Here is an 18710-nt window from a genome sequence, read left to right as displayed (position 1 = left end):
CCGGTTTGAGCTATAATATGCTAGGCGCTACAATATTTGGCTGTTACTGTAGGTCGGGCACAAATCATGTACTGGAGCTCTTGAAGTGGTGTTGCTACACAATTCGGCGAAGCGCTCTGACGTTCCCGGCGAAATTGGCTGACTTTATACATTGTCAATAACGGCTATGTATGCCTCAGGCAATCTCCAGTGGAAGGGACTGTCGGGTAATATCTAGAACGGACGAAAGCCCTGAAAGCAGTTGAACGCATCTCTTCTATTCTTCTAACCAGGTCTATCGCATCACAGCAATCCACAACTTTCGTGAGAGTGTCCTGGAACTTGGTAAAGTGCATGGAGGAAAAGCTAGAACAGCGGAAGTATTTTCATTTGTTATACGGAATAATTGGAACAAGATCAATATCCCGTGGAACCATTACCTGTCAACTTGCTGTATTTCTGTCTCGGCCAACCAACATGGCCAATGAGTCGCATTGTTTTGTGGCATGAATTCCCCATCTCAGAACGGCGGAAGCATTTTCAATTCCGTGAACTTTTTGAACACGGCGTGTATAGATTCGATAGAATCTACATGGCCATGCCAGCCAAACTTGCGGGCTTTATTCAAGCTAGGATCACTGTTAGTATTGTCTGGTTTGGACACTTTACTAGTATGTGAGAACTTCTCACCTCGTCGACCAGGACCATGTCAGCTCGAGCGCAAACTGTAGAAAAGCAAATGTCTTCTCGGGATCCTGCAAAGGCTCGGTGTTGAGTTCGTGCTCTTGCTTCAGCTCAGCCCAGGCTTGTCGAGTTGCTGGCTCCTTTGCCCAATCGATGAAGCTAAAGGTTGACCGGAGCTTGCCTTTCGGGCCATATCTGACGTACGAAATCAGCAAGTGAGAACTGACAAAATACCTTTAAAAGGGGTTACCATACCCTCTCGGAACATATGGCAGCTCTACCTCGTGGTAGCTGCCGTTTTCTTGAGGGGGAAGCCACTCTAAACCAAACCACGACGCCAGAATCGGCCATAGTTTGGAAAAGGTGAACTCCGATCCGTCGGTGATATTGAAAGACTCCCCCGCGGTGTCGTCGGTCAATACCAGCCATTCGTAAAAGGTACCAAGAATGACACCTGTCGATATAGGATGATTGTTGTCCCAAGATACCAAATCACCGGGATATTGCAGGGGCTGCTTTAGCTTTCGCTGAATGGAAGCATAGACTGCCAACGGATAGAAGATGGTCATGTCTGTACCGGCGACTGCCGCCAAAATCCATTGCGGCATGGTCACGTTGTAGCTGACCCCAGGGTGGGTTTTGGCATATTTCACCAGTAAATCTTCTTGGGTGTAATAGAAGTTGGGCTCTAATTCCACCCTGGGAGAATCCTCGGTGAGGGGGACATTCACATGGCCTTGGTGAACGCCGTAGTTCTTGCCCCCGGTCTGGAGCACAATTCGTTTGGGGTGAACATCCGCTTGGTCTAAGGCGAGAAGAAAGCTCTCAAAGAGCCGTCCTGCATACAAGCGATTAGAACGAGGCTTCTGCGTGTCCGGTAGGAGTTCTCTCACCGTTGATTTCGGCCAAGTCATTTGCATCCCCAAACACCGCCGAGTCGACACCTTGTCTTGCAACCTGCACATAGCCGAAGTAGAAGATATAATCACTGGGCAGGTAGAAATGTTATTCCCAAGTGCTTCCCTGCTACACGAACATGAACTGAGGGTCGACTTACGCCTGGACTTGGTGTTTCCGCAAGGCACCAGCAATTTGTTCTGGCTCCCAGAGCAAATCCACAGCTACATGTTCCACGTTCTTCGCTTCCGTCTTGGGCGGCCTCCTTGACAGGGCATAGACCTTCTCCCATCGGTCCGGACTGGAGCTTAGCACATCAACCACGGGTTGGCCAGACTGACCGCTTGCGCCAACAATTATAGCCCGAAGGTTCTTTCGAGCAGCATCGATGAATGGCAATCCGTGGAAAATGCCTTCTGACCGTACTTGGTGCGTCTTGCTCGCCGCGTGAGCCATGATATTTGCTAAGCTTGGAATAGGAGATCAACTAACGGCTATGCACACTTGAAGATATACTCTCAGGACAAGAAATGAAGACCGAAAATGTCAATGCCGAGTTGAAGTTGGCGCACTTTTACTGGCATAATGTTTTGCTATTCGGCGAATCTTTCCACGCGGTTTGTAACCTAGGTACTGTTCAGGAGATCCTCCCGACGTGAAGATGATTTGTAATCTTCACTTTCTTTCCGATTGCAGTCCTCAAGTGTTGCACGCTCTGACCCAAGCACCGTCCACTGGCAACTCAACACCGCTCACATAACTTGCTCGCTCACTTGCTAGCCACACGGCCGCTTCGGCCAACTCTTCGGCAGTACCCATCCGTCTGAACGGGATCAAGCTGACGAGTTTGTTGTAGTCTGCGCCTGCCGCTTTTGCCTGTTCCACCAACGGAGTATTGATAAAACCAGGGCAAATGGCGTTGACTCTGATCCCGTCTGTCGCGTACGCTACCGCATCCGTCCTTGTCAGTCCTAATACTCCGGACTTCGAGGCCGGGTAAGCCCCAGCCGTTGCGTGTGCTGTGAGACCGAAAATACTGCTGATGTTTACGATAGCTCCTCGCTGGGTCGCTATGCCTTGGGTATGATTGCGAGTTTTAAGGGTTGGCTCTTGCTTCAGGAATTGGCGGATCTGCGCCCTCTCGCAAAGCCATAAGCCTCGAAGATTGATGTTGATGACTCGATCGAATGCTTCGGTCTCCAGTTCGTGCGTCCGCAGTCTGGGTTTACTTGTCACGCCCGCACTATTGATGCAATAGTGAATTGCTCCAAATCTAGCGACGCCAACCTCGACCATCCGGTTGACATCGACCTCTTTGCTCATGTCTCCGATGAAGAGAACAGTTTCCACCAAAGGGTCGATGTTCTTGAGCTCGTCTGAGACCTCCTTCAGGCCATCCCCAGTCAAATCCGAGAGCACGAGCCTCGTACATCCTTCCTCGACCAGGATCTTGGCACATGCTCGTCCAATTCCTGAGGCGGCTCCGGTGACGAGGCCGACTCTGTTATTCCGGTGAGTATAACATCACTGCTCGGTGGAAGATGGCTTCTTACCCTGTCATCAAAAGGGGCGCCATTATTGAAACAGATAAGTGGTCGAGGCAGTGCTCAGTATAGTGAGCCGTTCTTTCTGCTGCAAAGTGCCTTGCTTTTGTAGACACACTTTCGACTGCCCCTACATGCAGCTTCGCGAAGACCTCTCGGAACGTACCTGGTAGGGTCCACGTTTTACTATCAGAGCTAGACGTAAGATCGGAGATGCAATTCTGACTCTTGGTCGAAATTCCCATTGAACGTGTGTGTTTCGGCGAAATTTAGGCCAGACACCATTATGGCTCATCTCCCCTTCCCCAAAGACCCTCGATGTCGGGGCCTGAGTCAGCCTCGTTGGGGCTTACAGCTGGTGTGCAAGAGCCACATAAAAGCATGACTTTATGACTCACTCTCTCTCTCTCTCTGCCACTTCGGACCTGAACTCCCTAGAAGCCAGTTTGAACTGCAACAGGGCGCTGCTTAATCGGCGGCTATATTGCTCAAACCATGGCGAAGCGTTTTCACGATGCAGTGGTATTCATCACCGGGGGTACCTCTGGACTGGGAGCACAGACCTGCAAGCTGTTCTTGGGCGAAGGCGCCAGAGTCTTTGTTACGGACCTGAAGGTAAAAATTGTTCCCATGATACATCGAGACAATCAAAGATCTTCCCCCACAAGAATCTGGCACAAGCTCAAGCCGACAGACAATGCACCTCTATTTCCAGCACTATACTGTTATTCCTTGCACACTACTAACGAAGATCAACCATCAAGGAGCGAAATGCAATGCAGCACTTCGGTCCGAACGCTCACTTCCACCAGTGTGATGTCTCAGGTAAACCATTTGCCTCGACAGGCCTTTGGACCTTCACATTCATTTTCCCCACTCTTCCCTTCCATACCCTTTTTACACGGATTCGTACGATGCCATTGGCTAGCAAACCGTCACAACTGACACTGAGACCATGTTCAGACCCGAAATCCTGCTTCGCTGCCGTCGATGCCTGCATTGACAAGTTCAAAAGAATCGATGTCCTGTTCCACAATGCAGCAATGCTGAGTCCGATCGTCCCGGTGGCCGACCATGACGTGGACGTTTTCAACAAGGTCATCATGACCAACCTCTGTGGCGCCTTCTATCTGGCCAAAGCTATCATTCCCCACATGAAAAGGCAAGGAAAAGGAGTCATCGTGAACACTGCCAGTGTTTCCGGCATTGGTGGAGATTATGGTCTCTCTTCCTACAATGCCGCAAAGAGCGGATTGATCAATCTCACGCGGACGATTGCCATGGACCATGCAAGGGACGGGATTCGAGCAATGACAGTCTGTCCGGGGTTTATGGACACTCCAATGTCGGAAGCGACGTTGAAAAATGAAAAGCTGAGGGAAGAGTTGTTCGAGAGCATACCCATGAATCGCGGAGGGCACCCGGACGAGGTGGCTCAGCTGGTTCTTTTCTTGGCTTCGGACGAGGCGTCTTATATCACCGGGCATCGTGAGTGTTCCCATGCTAAAAGAAAAAATGGAAAAGAAATCTAGTCATCTGTTGACCACACTGACTGATCACAGCATTTATCGTCGACGGTGGATGGATTGCTCGTAACCCAAGTCCAAATTGGCCCAAGTACATCGGTGAAGCCTAGTGGGCAAGTACTCACACCCATCGACAAAGTGTCGGCCAGGATCCCAAAGGACGAAAAATCGCCACGTGGGAGGAACTATGTACAAGGATGCTAGGATGCGCGAGAATATGAGGCGCAAGGCGCAGGCGGTGCTCCTTATCGCGAACATGCAATGGAGTCCCACGTGCCGAGTGCGTGACAAATATAAATTATGAAGAAGCTCAGGCTTTTTGGACGTGCCACTCTTGAAGATGATAGCAGTCTTGCCGCCTCAAAACCCATACTTGTGGAAGGCGAGGGGATTTCTCAGGACAGAGAACCCTTGTCCACCATAGGTAATGGTGTGGAGGTCCTCAAAGCATGGAATTTCCTGCCAGGCTGGCCAAGTTGGTTACGCTTGGATCGTCCCAATCGAGATTGTCCAGAGGCATAAACGGGTCGAGAAAGTTTTCTGTTAGCATGCCGGACATGAATTGCTGGAGCATGCCTTGATCCGGCTGAACATCCGCGATGGAGCTTGCATCTTGCTCGTAGAGAGGGAAAGACATGGCCGTGTTGTCACCACGAGTGACCTCGGTGGTGCTGTCCGTCAATTCCGGTTGTACTACTAGTGGTAGATTCAACTTTTCCGGGCGAAGCTGGGTGGTCCACAGCGCCTGATTGTGGTGGACCCCGGAGGAAGAGGAAGAGGAGGAGCTGTCTCCAACCTCCAGCCAGTGCAGGAGGCTACTGAAGAGTCGGTACATCCAGTCCACAAATGGCCAATAGTCACGAAACTCTGCAAGACCCAAGAGGCACAGCTTGGATTTGTGTTGCAGGACTCGCCTGCGTGCTCCCTGGCTTTGCTCCATCGAAACAACATGGATCGTGAAGGACGCAAAGATGACCGCGATTCTGTCCGGTTGAAGCATCAATGTTAGCCTCGATCAAAACAACAACATGACAGCTTACAAATGTACTTGTACCCGCGGCAGGAGACCCTCGCTGAGTAATTCCTCGACGATACGGGTTACGACATTAGCCGACGCCGGGGCCATTGAGACGGACTCGTTTTTGTTCTTCGAGTCTAGGAAACCTTTTCGATGTAGGACAATCCGGCAAAAACTGGACATGTTCGTCAGACACTCCAACTCTTGCAACAAAAATCGTGGATCATGTACATACTGGAAGCCCAACATTAGCATTGCTGCAAACTGCATGGCCTGTGGGTCAGGCTCCCCTTCGTGGTAGCGTAATGGCTCTGGCAGCTGCTTTTCCCAAGCCGAAAGATCTTCATCGATGGCCCCCTTGGAGTCGGTGGAATCTCTGTGAATTTGACTGGATCGGACGGCTCGAATTGCTCGCCCAACTACAAATTAATTCACGTCAGCTTGTTTCTCTTGCACGAGATTTTTGGTGGCACATACTTAGAGTCGCCAGTTTCGTCATTTCAACACAATGTCGAGCTCCTGGCGGTGGCGTTTCGTTCTCGTCGCATTCGAAATCGGACAGGTACAAGGGTTCAATATCGCAATCGTCGTCATTGATGATCATGGGCCGGCCTACTGACGCGGCATCGAAATGATCCCGTACCTAGACGACTTAGCGAACCAAATTTGTGTGAACGGGGTCTGCGGCCTACATATAAAGTCCACCAGATGCGTTTCCAGAGCTTTCTGTCTTTGGGTGACAGATGTGAGTCCTTGGTTCTATTCGGTAGTCAGTCAATAATCCGTCCCCTCATGTGGTATGGACCGTGGATTTGATCATACGACCGATGCATGCCAGTCACTTGTGCCAGATGGATAGATGCCGCCAACCAGTGGCTGAAGTCCTTTTTGTCCATGGGACTCCCCCACCAGAAACACATGAGGAAGAGAACCTGAACAATCGTGACGCGGTTTTGTTCGTGATCCGCATCGTACAGCGCCCTGACCCGTTTGTACAGGGTAGATTGAGCCGATCGGCGACTTGGCCAAAACGGTATGATGATGCTTTCGTCACAGCAGGTAGTGGCAGCAAACAATAATGCTTGGAGGAGAATGATGGGTGCTTGGCCCCTGTCAAAGTCGTCAAGGAACTGCTCTTTGTCGAGGATGGGCTGTAAGGGATATAACCACGTGAAGTAGGCGTCGAGGAGGTTTCTCTGGATGTCGAGAGGTGGCAGAGAAAAGGCTCCTTTTCTTTGGAGTAATTTCATTTCTTCCTGCTGCACGTCGAGATCATCCTGTGGAGTATCTTGAGGCTGATCGCCAACTGTTGGAGGCACTGCATAGTGGATGTTGCGGTCGACTAATCGGGTGCTCAGAGGCTGTAGGCTTGCAGGATATCTGGATTTGCTGCTCCGAGCTCTTCGAAGGCTATCAGACCAGACCGACTCGTCTCCAAAATATAAGACTCTGTCCGTCGTTTTAGCAGGCTGGCGAGGTTCGTTCTTGTCCTGCTGCGTATCCGTCAAGCGTACCAGGAGCATCTCCGAGCCTTCCTGGGCCGGTGTACTCTTGGAGCGAGGCGAGAACGAAACTTGTACGTCCACTGAAGGCAGACTGGGAGCGCCACTCTGCGTGCTGTGGTCGTAGTGTTCTGATAGGTGTGTGGGCGACATTTCTGGAAGCGTGGGATAATGTTGCTGGTCCGAGGTGGCCGTCCCCTGCAGACGCGCTTTGACTTTCGCACGCTGCGTTGGTTGAGACTGAGGCTGGAATTCTTCGTCCATCGTGGTTGTGAGTGTTTCGAGGTCGCACTCTTTATTGGCGTCAAAACAAGCTTGACATTGATATCGACCGGGTTTTCCAGCTGCTTTGGTGGTCCTGTCGGACGGCTCTGGCAACTTGCATCGTATATGGCGAGAATTGCAGTATTTACACGCCAACTTGCGCTTTCGGCGACGGTACGCACGACTTGAGCTCTGCTCCATTGCTGAACAGCTGCAAGTCAAGAAATCTTTTAGTGTAGGGATAATGATTTTGTGAACCTACGACAGGATGTGAGATCAAAGTAATGAGTGGACGTGAGAGCCGGTGGGTTGGTCACTGCTTTTACCCATGTCCCGGGACCCCCGCAAACCCCCTCGTAGGGGCCTCGTATTCGACGGGACGGACACTGAAGAGCCTTTTGGACCCCCGAGTGTCATTGTACGTACGCTTAGTTACTAGTAGTGCGAAGCCTAACTTATTTATGGGTTGATACAGATCTCGGGACGAAGACTCTTGGACCAGCCATAGCGAGGCGATTGCTGGAGGATGCTCACCTGTTACTCATACGAGATGCTCGTTCGCAGCATTAGTCAAGATCAGAAGGGATTATAAAACAATTGCGTAAGGTCTGTATCAATCGCAAGTGGGATGTTGATCAGTTTTGTAGTAATTTGATTTGATTGATGGAAATCCTCTGTGAGTGATGGCCTCATGGGGCAGGGTCTCTACAAGACTCGTATTATCCCTCGCCTTCAGCGACCCTGGAATTTGCCAGTGTCATGTTCTAGATATGAGGATAGCTAGAGCCACTCACTCCTCTCATCCTCTCCTTTGCTGGATGAACTGACCTGTGGTCATGACGCTCGCGACGTCCATGGATGGGCAGAGACTTTGGCACTGTCTAACTCAAGGCCAAAACGTACCATCACGACCCTCACTGGTGCACATCAATTTCGCCGAAATGGCTGATGCCCCTGTGTAGTCATTTCGGCGAAACCTACAGAGTACTCATGTGCCCAAGTCTGATTCCCTTCCGAGGATGTCTGTTCATGGCATTCTGATTTCTAGATAGCATCAACCATACATTTTCTGCTCTCGGGTTTCTACCGGGTGCTTGCAATTGAGGGGCTGGCGACCTCATACTCTGTACTTGTACAGATAATCAGCGCAGGGTTGAGGAGAAAAACGCTAGCCAGTTCGGAAAATCAATCCTCCGATTCACCCATCATTCTGCACATCTCGTCTTCACACCCATCCAGAAAGCTTCAACGACGTGCTCAATGGATAACTCGGAATCGTGGTTGAGAGGGATTTGTGGATCGACAACTTGCCCGGTTGTTGTTGTCGTCCTGCGCTGTGTAGCAATGTGGGCCAGAGCATCCCGACAGGCATCCGAAACACAACAAAGCTGATCCGTCGGCACCACATGAGTCACTCCGGATTGCGCCTCCCATGTAGCTCGTTCGACACAGTTACCTCTGACGTCGAGCCACCATTCCGGAACAACGACCACGCCACGGGCATTATTGTGCGAAGATGCTAGAGCAATCGCGATGGCATCGGTCTCGGTCAGGCCCGGTCGCTGTTCAAGTAAGTGCAGGACGGAATCGAGCAGGCGGACGCTCCGGCGATCCAGTCCAATCGCAAAGAGACCGAGCGCCGCTGCCCACGGGGTATCCGTACTACTACTCGCACTCGTTTTGCCAGGTGGTGCGAAAGTGAGAACGTGGACTTCGCTTGGTGCATGGTGGACGAATTTCCGAAGTAATCCGGGTGTGTGCGAGAACAACGTCTCGTGGTCCTTGAGGAAGAATATCCATTCCAAACGTGGGTCTGCCCGTTGTTGCAGTTGGAATTCAATGTAGCTGCGAAGCTGTTGGGTGAATACTGGCAATGGAGACTGTGCATGAGACTGTTGAAGCCGATGCTGGTGATGGTCTTTCAAGGCGACCGCAACACCAGGGCAGACCAGCAGCAGATTCATCGTCGTCGGTGTCTGATTTGTGGATTGAGAAAGCCAGTCCAGCTGTCGATCCACCGCACACGCGGGACTCTGTTTGATTTGTCCTTCTGCCGTGTTGTCCGTCGAGAAGAAGCTTGGGAAGAATGCGACGCCGCTGTAGCCATAGTCGACACCAACATGAATAGCCAGACACGCGACCAGAGCCACAGAAATGACGAGTGATGGCCGACCGGTGGAAAACGATCTTGACGGCATCATGAGCCTGGTAGGATAGGCTGTGAGGATCCCGGACCCCGAGTGGGTAACAGAAAAGCTGGGAAGCACTTCAGAATAATGTGGTTGAATAAGTCGATGAACGTGTGCTCATGCTGTCCAGTTACGTACTGTGGTGGCACTCAAAACGCGCCATGAACATCAAGCAGTCAAGAGCCCTGCAACTCTTTTCTTTTTGGCTGAGGTTGGTCCGTCAACAAAAGAGGGGCCTCGAACTCTGGTTCGACTTCGAGGAGACCGATTTGCTGTACTAGTCGTAGATGGCTCGTCGTGGGCCAGCACTATTTTTGTGTTTCATGGTACCTCGTAGTGGTAGAAAGAGTGTTGTGTGGGTGAAGTGGATCACACAGAGCGGAACTGCACTGTAGGGAGTACCTCAGAGATGGCCGAAAGGCGGGTCCTGCAATGTCCTTCGACTCCAGAGAATTCTATACATAGAGTTGTCAGTTGGTGGTGACAGCCACATGATAGTCTTCGAACATGCTCGGTGAAGTAGCTTAGGGCAGCCTGGGTCACCAAGTAGTTGGGGACGTCCCGTCGTATACTATGCCCGATAACCTCGACGGGGTTGGTAGCGAATCAGAGAATGATGTCCAGCATGAGTGAGGCTGTAGTTCCGTGGTACTCCTGTCTGTGACTGTGACATTCCACCACCGTTGCATTCGTATGAAGCGAGTCTAGAACTGTCCAGCGAGCTACCCACCTAGGTATTAATGAAAGTGAGGTCCAGAGAGGAGAGCAGATCCATTCCATCCTGTCAAGGTAGGCTAGGCTAGTACCCTCTCCTTGATCTAGAGTTGTGGTACATTCGTAGGATGCACGCGCGACGGCCATTAGGGGACATGTGGGTCGGCTAGCCTCAAAGCCTGGTCGACGTAGAACAGTGGGAGTCATCGCTTCAGCAGCCTTCCTTGGTTCCATGGGGACTGAATGTGGAGCGATGTGGGTGTGATCGCTTCGCATCTATAAAGTCTGTACTCTTGTTTGCGTTTGGAAGGCCGGAGGCTTCATTTATCCGCTGTACCCGCTTTCTGCCCAGGTGTCCCATCAGGTCGAGAATGGAGTAAAAGAATCCATGGGGACGAAACAGATGTAGCCAGAGCCATGAATATGAATGTGACCAGCTTTCATTCTGCACATGCCGTTGCCAGTGTCGCGTCGAGCTCTGATGAAGCACGGTCTTCCCGGGACCAACGGGCCTTCCCAACGTATCTGTAGCTACGTATGTTACCAGGCTAACTGTGTGAGAGTAGATTCAAAGCATCCCTTGGGGCTACGTACCTGTTCCAGGAGACCGATGCATGTTCAATTCCCTGCAGTCTGTGGACCTTGAGTTCAATGATTCTAGAAACACCTTTTTGATACCTCGATTAGAGGGGTGAATCGAATGTTGATTCCGTGTAGGATCCCAGGACAAGACACTGACTCCTCTGAAAGCCATGAAGTTGAACTTTCCCTCAGGATTTACCATTTCCCATCAACCATGCATGTTAACGATGTTCAAAGTGTTGTTGCGTAGCGTTCTGTGTACCGTGTCGGTATTTGTCGTTCGTATGCTTCGACATATCTCACGTTCTTCCGTTGCAAGTTCTGAAGTCGTTCCACAATCAATAGGGATCCCACCTAAGTCTTCGCTCCAACATGAAAGACTCCACTGGTACGCCTCTCCAATTCTTCGTTCCATTCACAAGCTCGAAGAACTCTGGTTGAAAGCTCACTTTTGACCAACCGTGAATCAATTTTCGCCAGTAGCAGACTTCAGCGGCAGAGGTCAGATATCTCTCACGAAACACTTTGACATTGTTTGAAGCAATTCTTTCGGCGTCGCTGCCGTGCTTTTGAAGCCAAGTAATTTTCTCTGCGAGATTCTCGTAGTTGCGCTCGACTTCGACAAAATTCTGCCGGGGTCCGCTCGATCGCATAAGAGGGTGGTAATGTTGGATCCAGTCCATTTTGTGCGCGACCACGACGGACCGGCAGCTTTGGAGATACTTGAGTCGTCCCGAATAGGAATTTCCTTCTGTGTGAGCCAGATATTTATACTGACAGTGCTCAGACATTGATTTGAGATCATTAGCCATGGAGTCTTTATCCCTCCATTTCAAAGCCTTGACATCTGCCCAAGGTTGGTCGGCGGTGACGTTGAGAAATCGCTCCCGTAACTCCAGACCCATGGTAGCGCCTCGCCAGAGGATTTTTGGTATCTTTCTGGACCACGACCAGCCATCGGCTTGTTCGGTCAGTGAGGCTTTCATCTGGACTTCTCGCAAAGATCCAACTTTTGTCTCGGGCCATGACCAATGGCCAAAATCAGGGATGAGCCATATGTTTGTGTCCTCGGCGCGCCGGGCATAACCCCATATAGCGACCGAGGGGATTCGATCGTCGGTGTTGAAAGCGAACTCGATGTTTGGGAGAGGCTCGGGTGATGATAGAATAGCCCGGTGTAAAGCATGGAGGGTAGCGAGTTCGCGAGAATAGATACCTCCAGCTGTTGCAATAACGTAGAGCTATATCAGTTGAAGGCACGTATATTAGTGACTGGATGCCATGAACAGAAAGGATGCGTGACGGAAGTCGTTCAGAGTTTAACCCTTACCTGTTGATCGTAGATCATTGCACGAACATATCCATTTTGTTGTGGAACCGAATCAAGCTCTTCAAGCGTTATGGGTGAATCCTTCCTGTCATTCCCAGGTCTTTCGACTTCATGAAACAAGCCTGGAAAAGCCTGTTCGCATTGATGGGAGTCGAGCATCAGATTTTCCGCGTCCCTCTTGAAATTCCATCTTCCATCAAATCGTTTATGTCCCGGCCCACCGAATTCAAGCTGTGGTATCGCAAATGGTTTTGCATGGCCCAACCTGAAATACACAATAAAGGCGAAGACAATCAATCCAGTGGCTATAGATATGAGGCTTCGGTAGTTGGCCATTGTCGTCATAATTCTTGTCGCCAGAGCATCGATGTTCACCCTCGACAAGGAAGCCTAAGGTATGCCAGGAAGTCAGGAAGTGGAAAAGCAGGAAACGTTGAGCATCGAATACCTAGGCAAATAGAGTAGTGACCGGTTATTCTTACCCGAAGGCTTATCCCTTTCCATGTGGTGTTTCCGAGTCTTACTGGCTGCCTTGGCCGCCCGAACGCTTTGGTACGAGTTAAAATTACTTAGGCGGGAACTGTAAATAAGCCACAGTGGACAAAAATGACAGTGACATCACAATTTAAAAACAAGTTCTGAGTTCTTGAATACAGGTTTATATGACAGCAGCTTTGTGCACTTTTGGCGGGGTATCGTTGCACTATACGGATACCAACTTCTCCGTGACACAAAGCTTCATGGCCATTCGCCTCAACCGTCTGTTCTCACGGCCCGGTATCACCAGTGTGGTACACGGAAGGAACCGGATGGCCTCTACCATGTACCATTCACCTTGACCATGGCTGGGTGGATGGATCGTGGAGGCTCACTCTGCGAGTCTTCTAGGCGCGATGGCGCCATCAGACGCTTGTTTCTGGGCGAAAGCCACCAGGCGCTGTCAGTGTCAAGGCACTCAAGGGTCCTTTTGTCGCCTGCACCCGCAAAACCCCCCTGACACCTCTATGGCGTATGGTGCAGATGGTGCAGCCTGCTCGCCTGCTTGCCTGGCAACAGTCTTTCGAAGATACCGCACTCGTGCGCACTATCATTTCACTGTGTCGGCCGATCATTTCGTATTCTATTCTCTCCCATATGCTGTATCTCATCTGCATCTACGGAGCTAAGCACCTACGGAAAACAGTCGAGTTCCACTCACGAAGGATGACGACGAAATTATAGGATCGTAATGCCCATTCCGCCGCACAGATCTCAAGAACCTTCCAGGGGACTTGTCTCACGCCCAGCGTGTCTCGTCGTTCTAGGCATTCTTGAGATCCTTCGGGATTTTGACCGGTTTATCCGTATACCGCCTCGAATAGCTCTGCAGGCATCAGCTCAACCCCCCAAAAGTTGATGGTTGCTTTCGAGCTCAAGGTTTCTGCTTGATGGTCATGGTAGTGGGGCGCAATGCTGCTTTGGATCTACGTGATCACATTCACATTATGTACCCTCCGGACACAAGGTCTGTTGTTCGTAGGTAGTGTATGTTTCATAACTTCACAATGCTATTCATCGGACCAGCGATTACGAGGTGATTCTTCGCCCGCTATTCGGCGCATGTAGCCTTCAGTTGAGGACATCATAGGCTTGAATCTTAGTCTCAAGCTCTCTGCAAGTAATATCAGAATAAGACTAACGTGTGCCTAAACCTTTGATGTTCGTTCACATACCTTTCCATGCTTACCTAAGGCAGGCAGCCTTGGGGCAGATTTGATGACATCAACGCAGATCTTTACGGTTGCCGAGCGGCATGCTTTTGCCAACTCACGCGCTTCACCAATCTCACTATCTATTGCTATCATGTTCATTCTGACCACTTCGGCGACACGAAGATCACTCTTTTGACTTGAGGCATCGTCAAGGCTTTCTTTCCGACTACAGAATCCATCTACCGTCTTATCTCTCTGACAGAGGATCGAGAGCTGCTCGTTTCCCCGCCGCAGCTCGGTCGGTTCGACGTTAGCTTGCTCACCATGGCGGCGACATCCTATTCTGCAGACCCTACTCTATACCTATATACCTCTCTTACTGCAGGATCTTCTCATATCATCACAGCGACCTCTCGACTTGAAACCATCCTTAAAGCGAACAAGATACCCTTCCGAGCACTCGACTGTGCCACAGATGAAAAGGCTCGTATGCTATGGGGAAGAAGATCGAAAGGCAGGAAACTACCCGGACTTGTGAAATATGGCACCATTATCGGTGTACGTTCCCATGATAACCTCCGATCATCCGTGGCTAATCCTTGCATAGGACCTCGAACAGGTCGAAGAATGGAACGAGTACGGTGAACTCAAAGATCAGATTGCTGGATTCTCGGAACTCGGCGCCCCAGCTGCGACTTTGACAACAAACACGTTAGCACCCAAACCCCCATCTACGAGCACAGCCTCGTCCGGCCCTACCTCTCGAGCCTCGTCCGAAACTCGGCACATCTCGATCACTGAGCCAAAAGATAGAGAATCCACAACCTCGGACAACGCCCCAACATCTTCATCGAAGCCTGCCGAGTCTCCAATGAATGTCGCCATGCGACAACTGGGTGCTGAAGCTGCAGCCAAAGCAGGCCAAAGGAAAGCCGCCACGGCACAAGCTGCAAAAGCACCCACAAAGGCACCAGATACTACGGAGCAGACACCCGTACCTGCAGCAACGAGAATAAGTGCAGATGCCGCCGCTGAATCTCCGGACATGGCAACGGAGGTCACGGCAGCAAAGACCCCTGCTCAATTGGCATCGGAAGGTGCCAAGAGAACATCTGTGGACAAGATTGCCGAATCCGAGGGCACGGCGAGTGCAAGCAGCAGCGACAGTGAAGGGCCGTCGACGGAGGCACAGCTTGTCGAACAAAGACGACAAAGCAGCGTCACGAAGCAGAAATCACGATTGAGTGTCTCCACTCCCGCGGATCAGAGTGAGACCGTACTTGAAGACTCGGCATCACCACCACAAGCCACCGGGATGGCAGTGCCAGACTCTGAAGAAGTCAACACCGACCCTCCTGCGGATATGCCGAAGCAACATAGAGGCAGCGATATAGGAGGAGCGGATCCCGAAGAGATCAAAGAGCTGGAAAAGAACATGAGTATACCCGAGGCGCCGGAGGAAGGTGATGTGCCAAATACAAACGCCGCAAAAGACAAGCCTGTGACAGGTACGGATGAGACAGAGGAGCAGGTCACCAAAGGCACAGACCCGCAGCAGACGGGGGCGAAGGAGGCGGATAAGGCTGGCGTTAGTGTTGGTGATTGAGTGAGCTGAGCTGAGCTGAGATGCCGTGTTACTGGGAGTATCGGCTTCATCGGTTCTTCCCCATGTTGTATGTCTACTAGGCGATGCTGGCCAAGGCGGCATCACTGGAAAGGGATCAAACCAGAGAACCTCTCCTGAATTGTGTCTATGTCCAACGTATTCATATTGCGGCGTCTTGTTCACTAATTCGAGATGCCTTATGACACGTCTCCTAACAGTGTAGAGTACTAGCGTTGTTCACCCAACAAATCAACCGCCAAACTCCAGAGACCCCCAAGAAGCCGAGGCCATGCCATGCCTATCCCTGGCAGTCCTTTTTTTTGGGCACACATACATCAAGCTGTCGTGCCTCGTCCACTTCCTTGCCGTGGTCCTTCGGATCTTGATCTTTCCATTGTCGCTCCCAATCTGCATACTTGATCGCTTCGCCAATTTGCCACGTCGCAACGACTCTTTCCAGATAGTCGTCCACAAGATGCAGCGTCACTCATCTCTTATCCAAATTCCTGCTGAATCCGTCTTGAGTCTCCAAGGACTCGCGTCATCCTGAGCCTCGCATCAGACCCAGAGCATATTGTCCGCTGTCCTAGTATATGTGGTACGTCTCTGGCACGACCAGCCAATGTCACAGCACCCCTGCTATCCGGACATCTCTGCGCCACTCACCGTACTTCCCTAACATATCCAACATACCGGGAGCTTCTTCTTCTTTACAGCATCGCCCTGACCGACCCATCTCCTTTCCAGCCAGCCTCTTGCGCCACCAACTCTGCACATCTCTCGCCAACAGCCAGCACCGTCAACATGGGATTGATGGTCGTCATGACCGGGAACACACCAGCATCCGCGATCCTCAAACCCTTCAACCCGCGGACTTTCAACTTCTCATCGACAACCGCCATCGCGTCACTCTTCACATCGCCCATCTTCGTCGTTCCAGCCGGGTGGTACACCGTATGCGCCACACGTCTGGCGTACTCACTCAAGTCCTCGTCACTCTGCACTTTCGGGCCGGGAGCGACCTCGCGTATAATCCAGTCCTTGAATGGCGCTTGCTGTGCGACCTTGCGTGCCGCTTTCAAGCCAAAGACAAATGTCGCTGCATCATACCCTTCGGGGTCCGTGAAGTAGCGAAAGTCCAGCGCCGGTTTGACACTGGGATCCGCGGAGGTCAGATAGAGTTTGCCTCGCGAACGCGGACGAGGGATGTTGGGTGTCATGCAGAACGCGTCGATGGGCGTGTCGTAGCCGAGTCTTGTCGTGTTCAGGCAGAACGGGATCTGGTAGCAGTGCATCATGACGTCTGCTATATCACCATCGGGAACGGCGTGCGGGTTGGTGGGCGTGGACTTCTTGCCCGCTGCATTGGGGGCTTCCCGGCGCAGGAAGATACCAGCGTCGGAATCCATGGTCGTTTGGTTAGGTGGAACGGGCCGATTAAGTTCCCAGATTATAATGGTCTCGGGGTGGTCGATCAGGTTCTCGCCGACGCCGGGGAGGTTCTTGACCACTGGGATGTGAAGGGATTTGAGATCGGCCGCCGGGCCAAGGCCAGAGAGCAGCATGAGGCGAGGCGTGTCGACGGCGCCGGCGCAGAGGATTGTCTCGGTGCGTGCGGTGAGAGTCAGGTTCGTTCCAGATTGCAGAGTCAGGTTGATCCCCGTTACCTTGTCATTGGAGACATTGATTCGCGAAACCCATGCATTGGTGAGGATTTTGAGGTTCGGACGTGATTCGTCGCCCCGGAGAATAGGGTGGATGTATGCGACACTCGCGGATGAGCGGCGGCCATCGTCCGGGTTGTAGGAGACGGAGAAGAAGCCTACGCCTTGCTTGAGAGACCCAGTCGTGGCGATTTCCTTGTTGAAATCGTGGATCACGGGGATGTTCATGGCTGTGCTACACGATTCGACCCAGTCTTTACACAACTGGTTCCGGTGCCGGGAGTGTACAGGTTGCACGGTGTTACGGAGTTTGTTGAGCACACGCATGAACATGGGGAAAGTCCAGCCTTTGGCGCCCATAGACTCCCAGATTTTGCAGTCGTACTCGAACGGGCGGAAGGATATCAGCGTGTTGTGACTGGAGCATCCGCCTAGGACTTTGGCGCGGGAGTGGCGGATGTGTGAGTTTCCTGCAAAGGATTTAGGGTGAGCTGTTTGGAATACAAAAGTTGATGACTGACCCATTGGTTGCTCAGTGGTGCCGTAGTCGTAGTCAAGTTCTCCTCCGAGAAGGCTGAGCCATTGCTTGAGGTCGAGGACGCGGTTGTCCATGAAATCGCTAGGCCCAGCTTCTATCAGTAGGATCTTCTTGTGTGGGAGGTATTCGGCCAGTCGAGAGGCAATGACACAGCCCTATCATGCCCTGTTAGTGTCTTTTCTAATGTCTTCCAATGATTGTTTCCCGCTCTCAAACTCATTTGATTGATGGATGCTCATGATTTATCCCGAGGAGGCCTACCGCTGTGCCACCACCCACGATAAGGTAGTCATAGCTATTGACTTCGGAAGCGTCGAGTTGCGTGGTTGTCATGATGATGGCCGATGTCTCCCGGACAATGCTAGTACGAAGGTGTTGTGTGACACAAGACACAGAGAAGTTGGTACGCAATCGACTTGAAATCCGACTCAAAGGGATGTCGTGAGAATATGCGTCAACAGAAATTGTAGATTGAGAAGTTTGAGCTTCAAGATATCAAAGTCAGACCCCACAAAATCTTGTATCAGTCCACTGATCCGGACAGGATGGTTTCTGTAGTTGCTTTTAACACTGGATGGAAAAAATACTGCACGTCGGACCGCCATTGATTTCGATAACCAGGGTGCCAGGGTCGTCATGCCCAGATCGTGCAGTCATTGCCACTGACTCAACCAGTCAGCATTCGGGATGACAGCTGAACCGAGGGGGTGGATACGAGGGCCTTGCGTGCTGCGATGCTGGTCTCATTCGTGGGAGCCTCTCGGCTTGAGGCGGAGAGAAGGTTTGGCGAACTCGTGCGGACTGCAACATTGCGCAGGCCAAGTCCGAGTAATACGAGTGACGAAGAGCGCTCGGCACTGACTTTTGGCGCAAGGAGAGGAGAGTCTTTCAGGTTGTAGTTGCCTGAACAGGAGCGAATTACCTTTTTCCTAGGTATCAATACGAGTACTATCTTAGTACTTTGATATCGCCATGCTAGACC

At 51.4% G+C, this 18710-nt stretch overlaps 8 protein-coding genes across 9 annotated transcripts; 2 read left to right on the top strand and 6 right to left on the bottom strand.

The window, feature by feature from the left end:
* Positions 1-499: 499 nt before the first annotated feature.
* On the bottom strand, positions 500-2016 carry PV05_03875 (uncharacterized protein; the record flags this gene model as incomplete). Its single annotated transcript, XM_013464556.1, has 5 exons — positions 500-608; positions 670-858; positions 919-1501; positions 1557-1651; positions 1721-2016. 5 exons carry the CDS (start codon positions 2014-2016, stop codon positions 500-502), a joined length of 1272 nt encoding a protein of 423 aa, XP_013320010.1.
* Positions 2017-2259: 243 nt separating this feature from the next.
* On the bottom strand, positions 2260-3389 carry PV05_03874 (uncharacterized protein; the record flags this gene model as incomplete). The annotated part of the gene is made up of 2 exons (XM_013464555.1): positions 2260-3061; positions 3331-3389. 2 exons carry the CDS (start codon positions 3387-3389, stop codon positions 2260-2262), a joined length of 861 nt encoding a protein of 286 aa, XP_013320009.1.
* Positions 3390-4018: 629 nt separating this feature from the next.
* PV05_03873 (uncharacterized protein) lies at positions 4019-4740 on the top strand (the record flags this gene model as incomplete). The annotated part of the gene is made up of 2 exons (XM_013464554.1): positions 4019-4592; positions 4667-4740. 2 exons carry the CDS (start codon positions 4019-4021, stop codon positions 4738-4740), a joined length of 648 nt encoding a protein of 215 aa, XP_013320008.1.
* Positions 4664-7689, bottom strand: PV05_03872 (uncharacterized protein). Its single transcript, XM_013464553.1, has 6 exons — positions 6471-7689; positions 6341-6407; positions 6126-6291; positions 5884-6067; positions 5671-5823; positions 4664-5613 (listed from the first exon to the last, which is right to left on the bottom strand). The coding sequence occupies exons 1-6, from the start codon at positions 7613-7615 to the stop codon at positions 5073-5075; spliced, it is 2256 nt and encodes a 751-aa protein (XP_013320007.1). The 5' UTR covers positions 7616-7689; the 3' UTR covers positions 4664-5072.
* Positions 7690-8619: 930 nt separating this feature from the next.
* On the bottom strand, positions 8620-9612 carry PV05_03871 (uncharacterized protein; the record flags this gene model as incomplete). Its single annotated transcript, XM_013464552.1, has 1 exon — positions 8620-9612. One exon carries the CDS (start codon positions 9610-9612, stop codon positions 8620-8622), a length of 993 nt encoding a protein of 330 aa, XP_013320006.1.
* Positions 9613-11237: 1625 nt separating this feature from the next.
* Positions 11238-12565, bottom strand: PV05_03870 (uncharacterized protein; the record flags this gene model as incomplete). The annotated part of the gene is made up of 2 exons (XM_013464551.1): positions 11238-12140; positions 12230-12565. 2 exons carry the CDS (start codon positions 12563-12565, stop codon positions 11238-11240), a joined length of 1239 nt encoding a protein of 412 aa, XP_013320005.1.
* A 1472-nt stretch (positions 12566-14037) lies between these two features.
* On the top strand, positions 14038-15767 carry PV05_03869 (uncharacterized protein). Its single transcript, XM_013464550.1, has 2 exons — positions 14038-14478; positions 14528-15767. The coding sequence occupies exons 1-2, from the start codon at positions 14245-14247 to the stop codon at positions 15524-15526; spliced, it is 1233 nt and encodes a 410-aa protein (XP_013320004.1). The 5' UTR covers positions 14038-14244; the 3' UTR covers positions 15527-15767.
* On the bottom strand, positions 15656-18423 carry PV05_03868. Of its 2 annotated transcripts, XM_013464549.1 has the most exons (3): positions 17990-18423; positions 17712-17883; positions 15656-17660 (listed from the first exon to the last, which is right to left on the bottom strand). In XM_013464549.1, exons 1-3 carry the CDS (start codon positions 18059-18061, stop codon positions 16237-16239), a joined length of 1668 nt encoding a protein of 555 aa, XP_013320003.1. In that variant the 5' UTR covers positions 18062-18423; the 3' UTR covers positions 15656-16236. The 2 variants fall into 2 exon arrangements, with proteins under 2 accessions (XP_013320003.1, XP_013320002.1); XM_013464548.1 differs by having other exon boundaries at positions 17712-18423.
* Positions 18424-18710: the final 287 nt, after the last annotated feature.

This window comes from Exophiala xenobiotica (genome assembly GCF_000835505.1).
Source record: "Exophiala xenobiotica strain CBS 118157 unplaced genomic scaffold supercont1.2, whole genome shotgun sequence".
NCBI lineage: Eukaryota > Fungi > Ascomycota > Eurotiomycetes > Chaetothyriales > Herpotrichiellaceae > Exophiala > Exophiala xenobiotica.
This window is presented reverse-complemented; position numbering and strand designations above follow the sequence as displayed.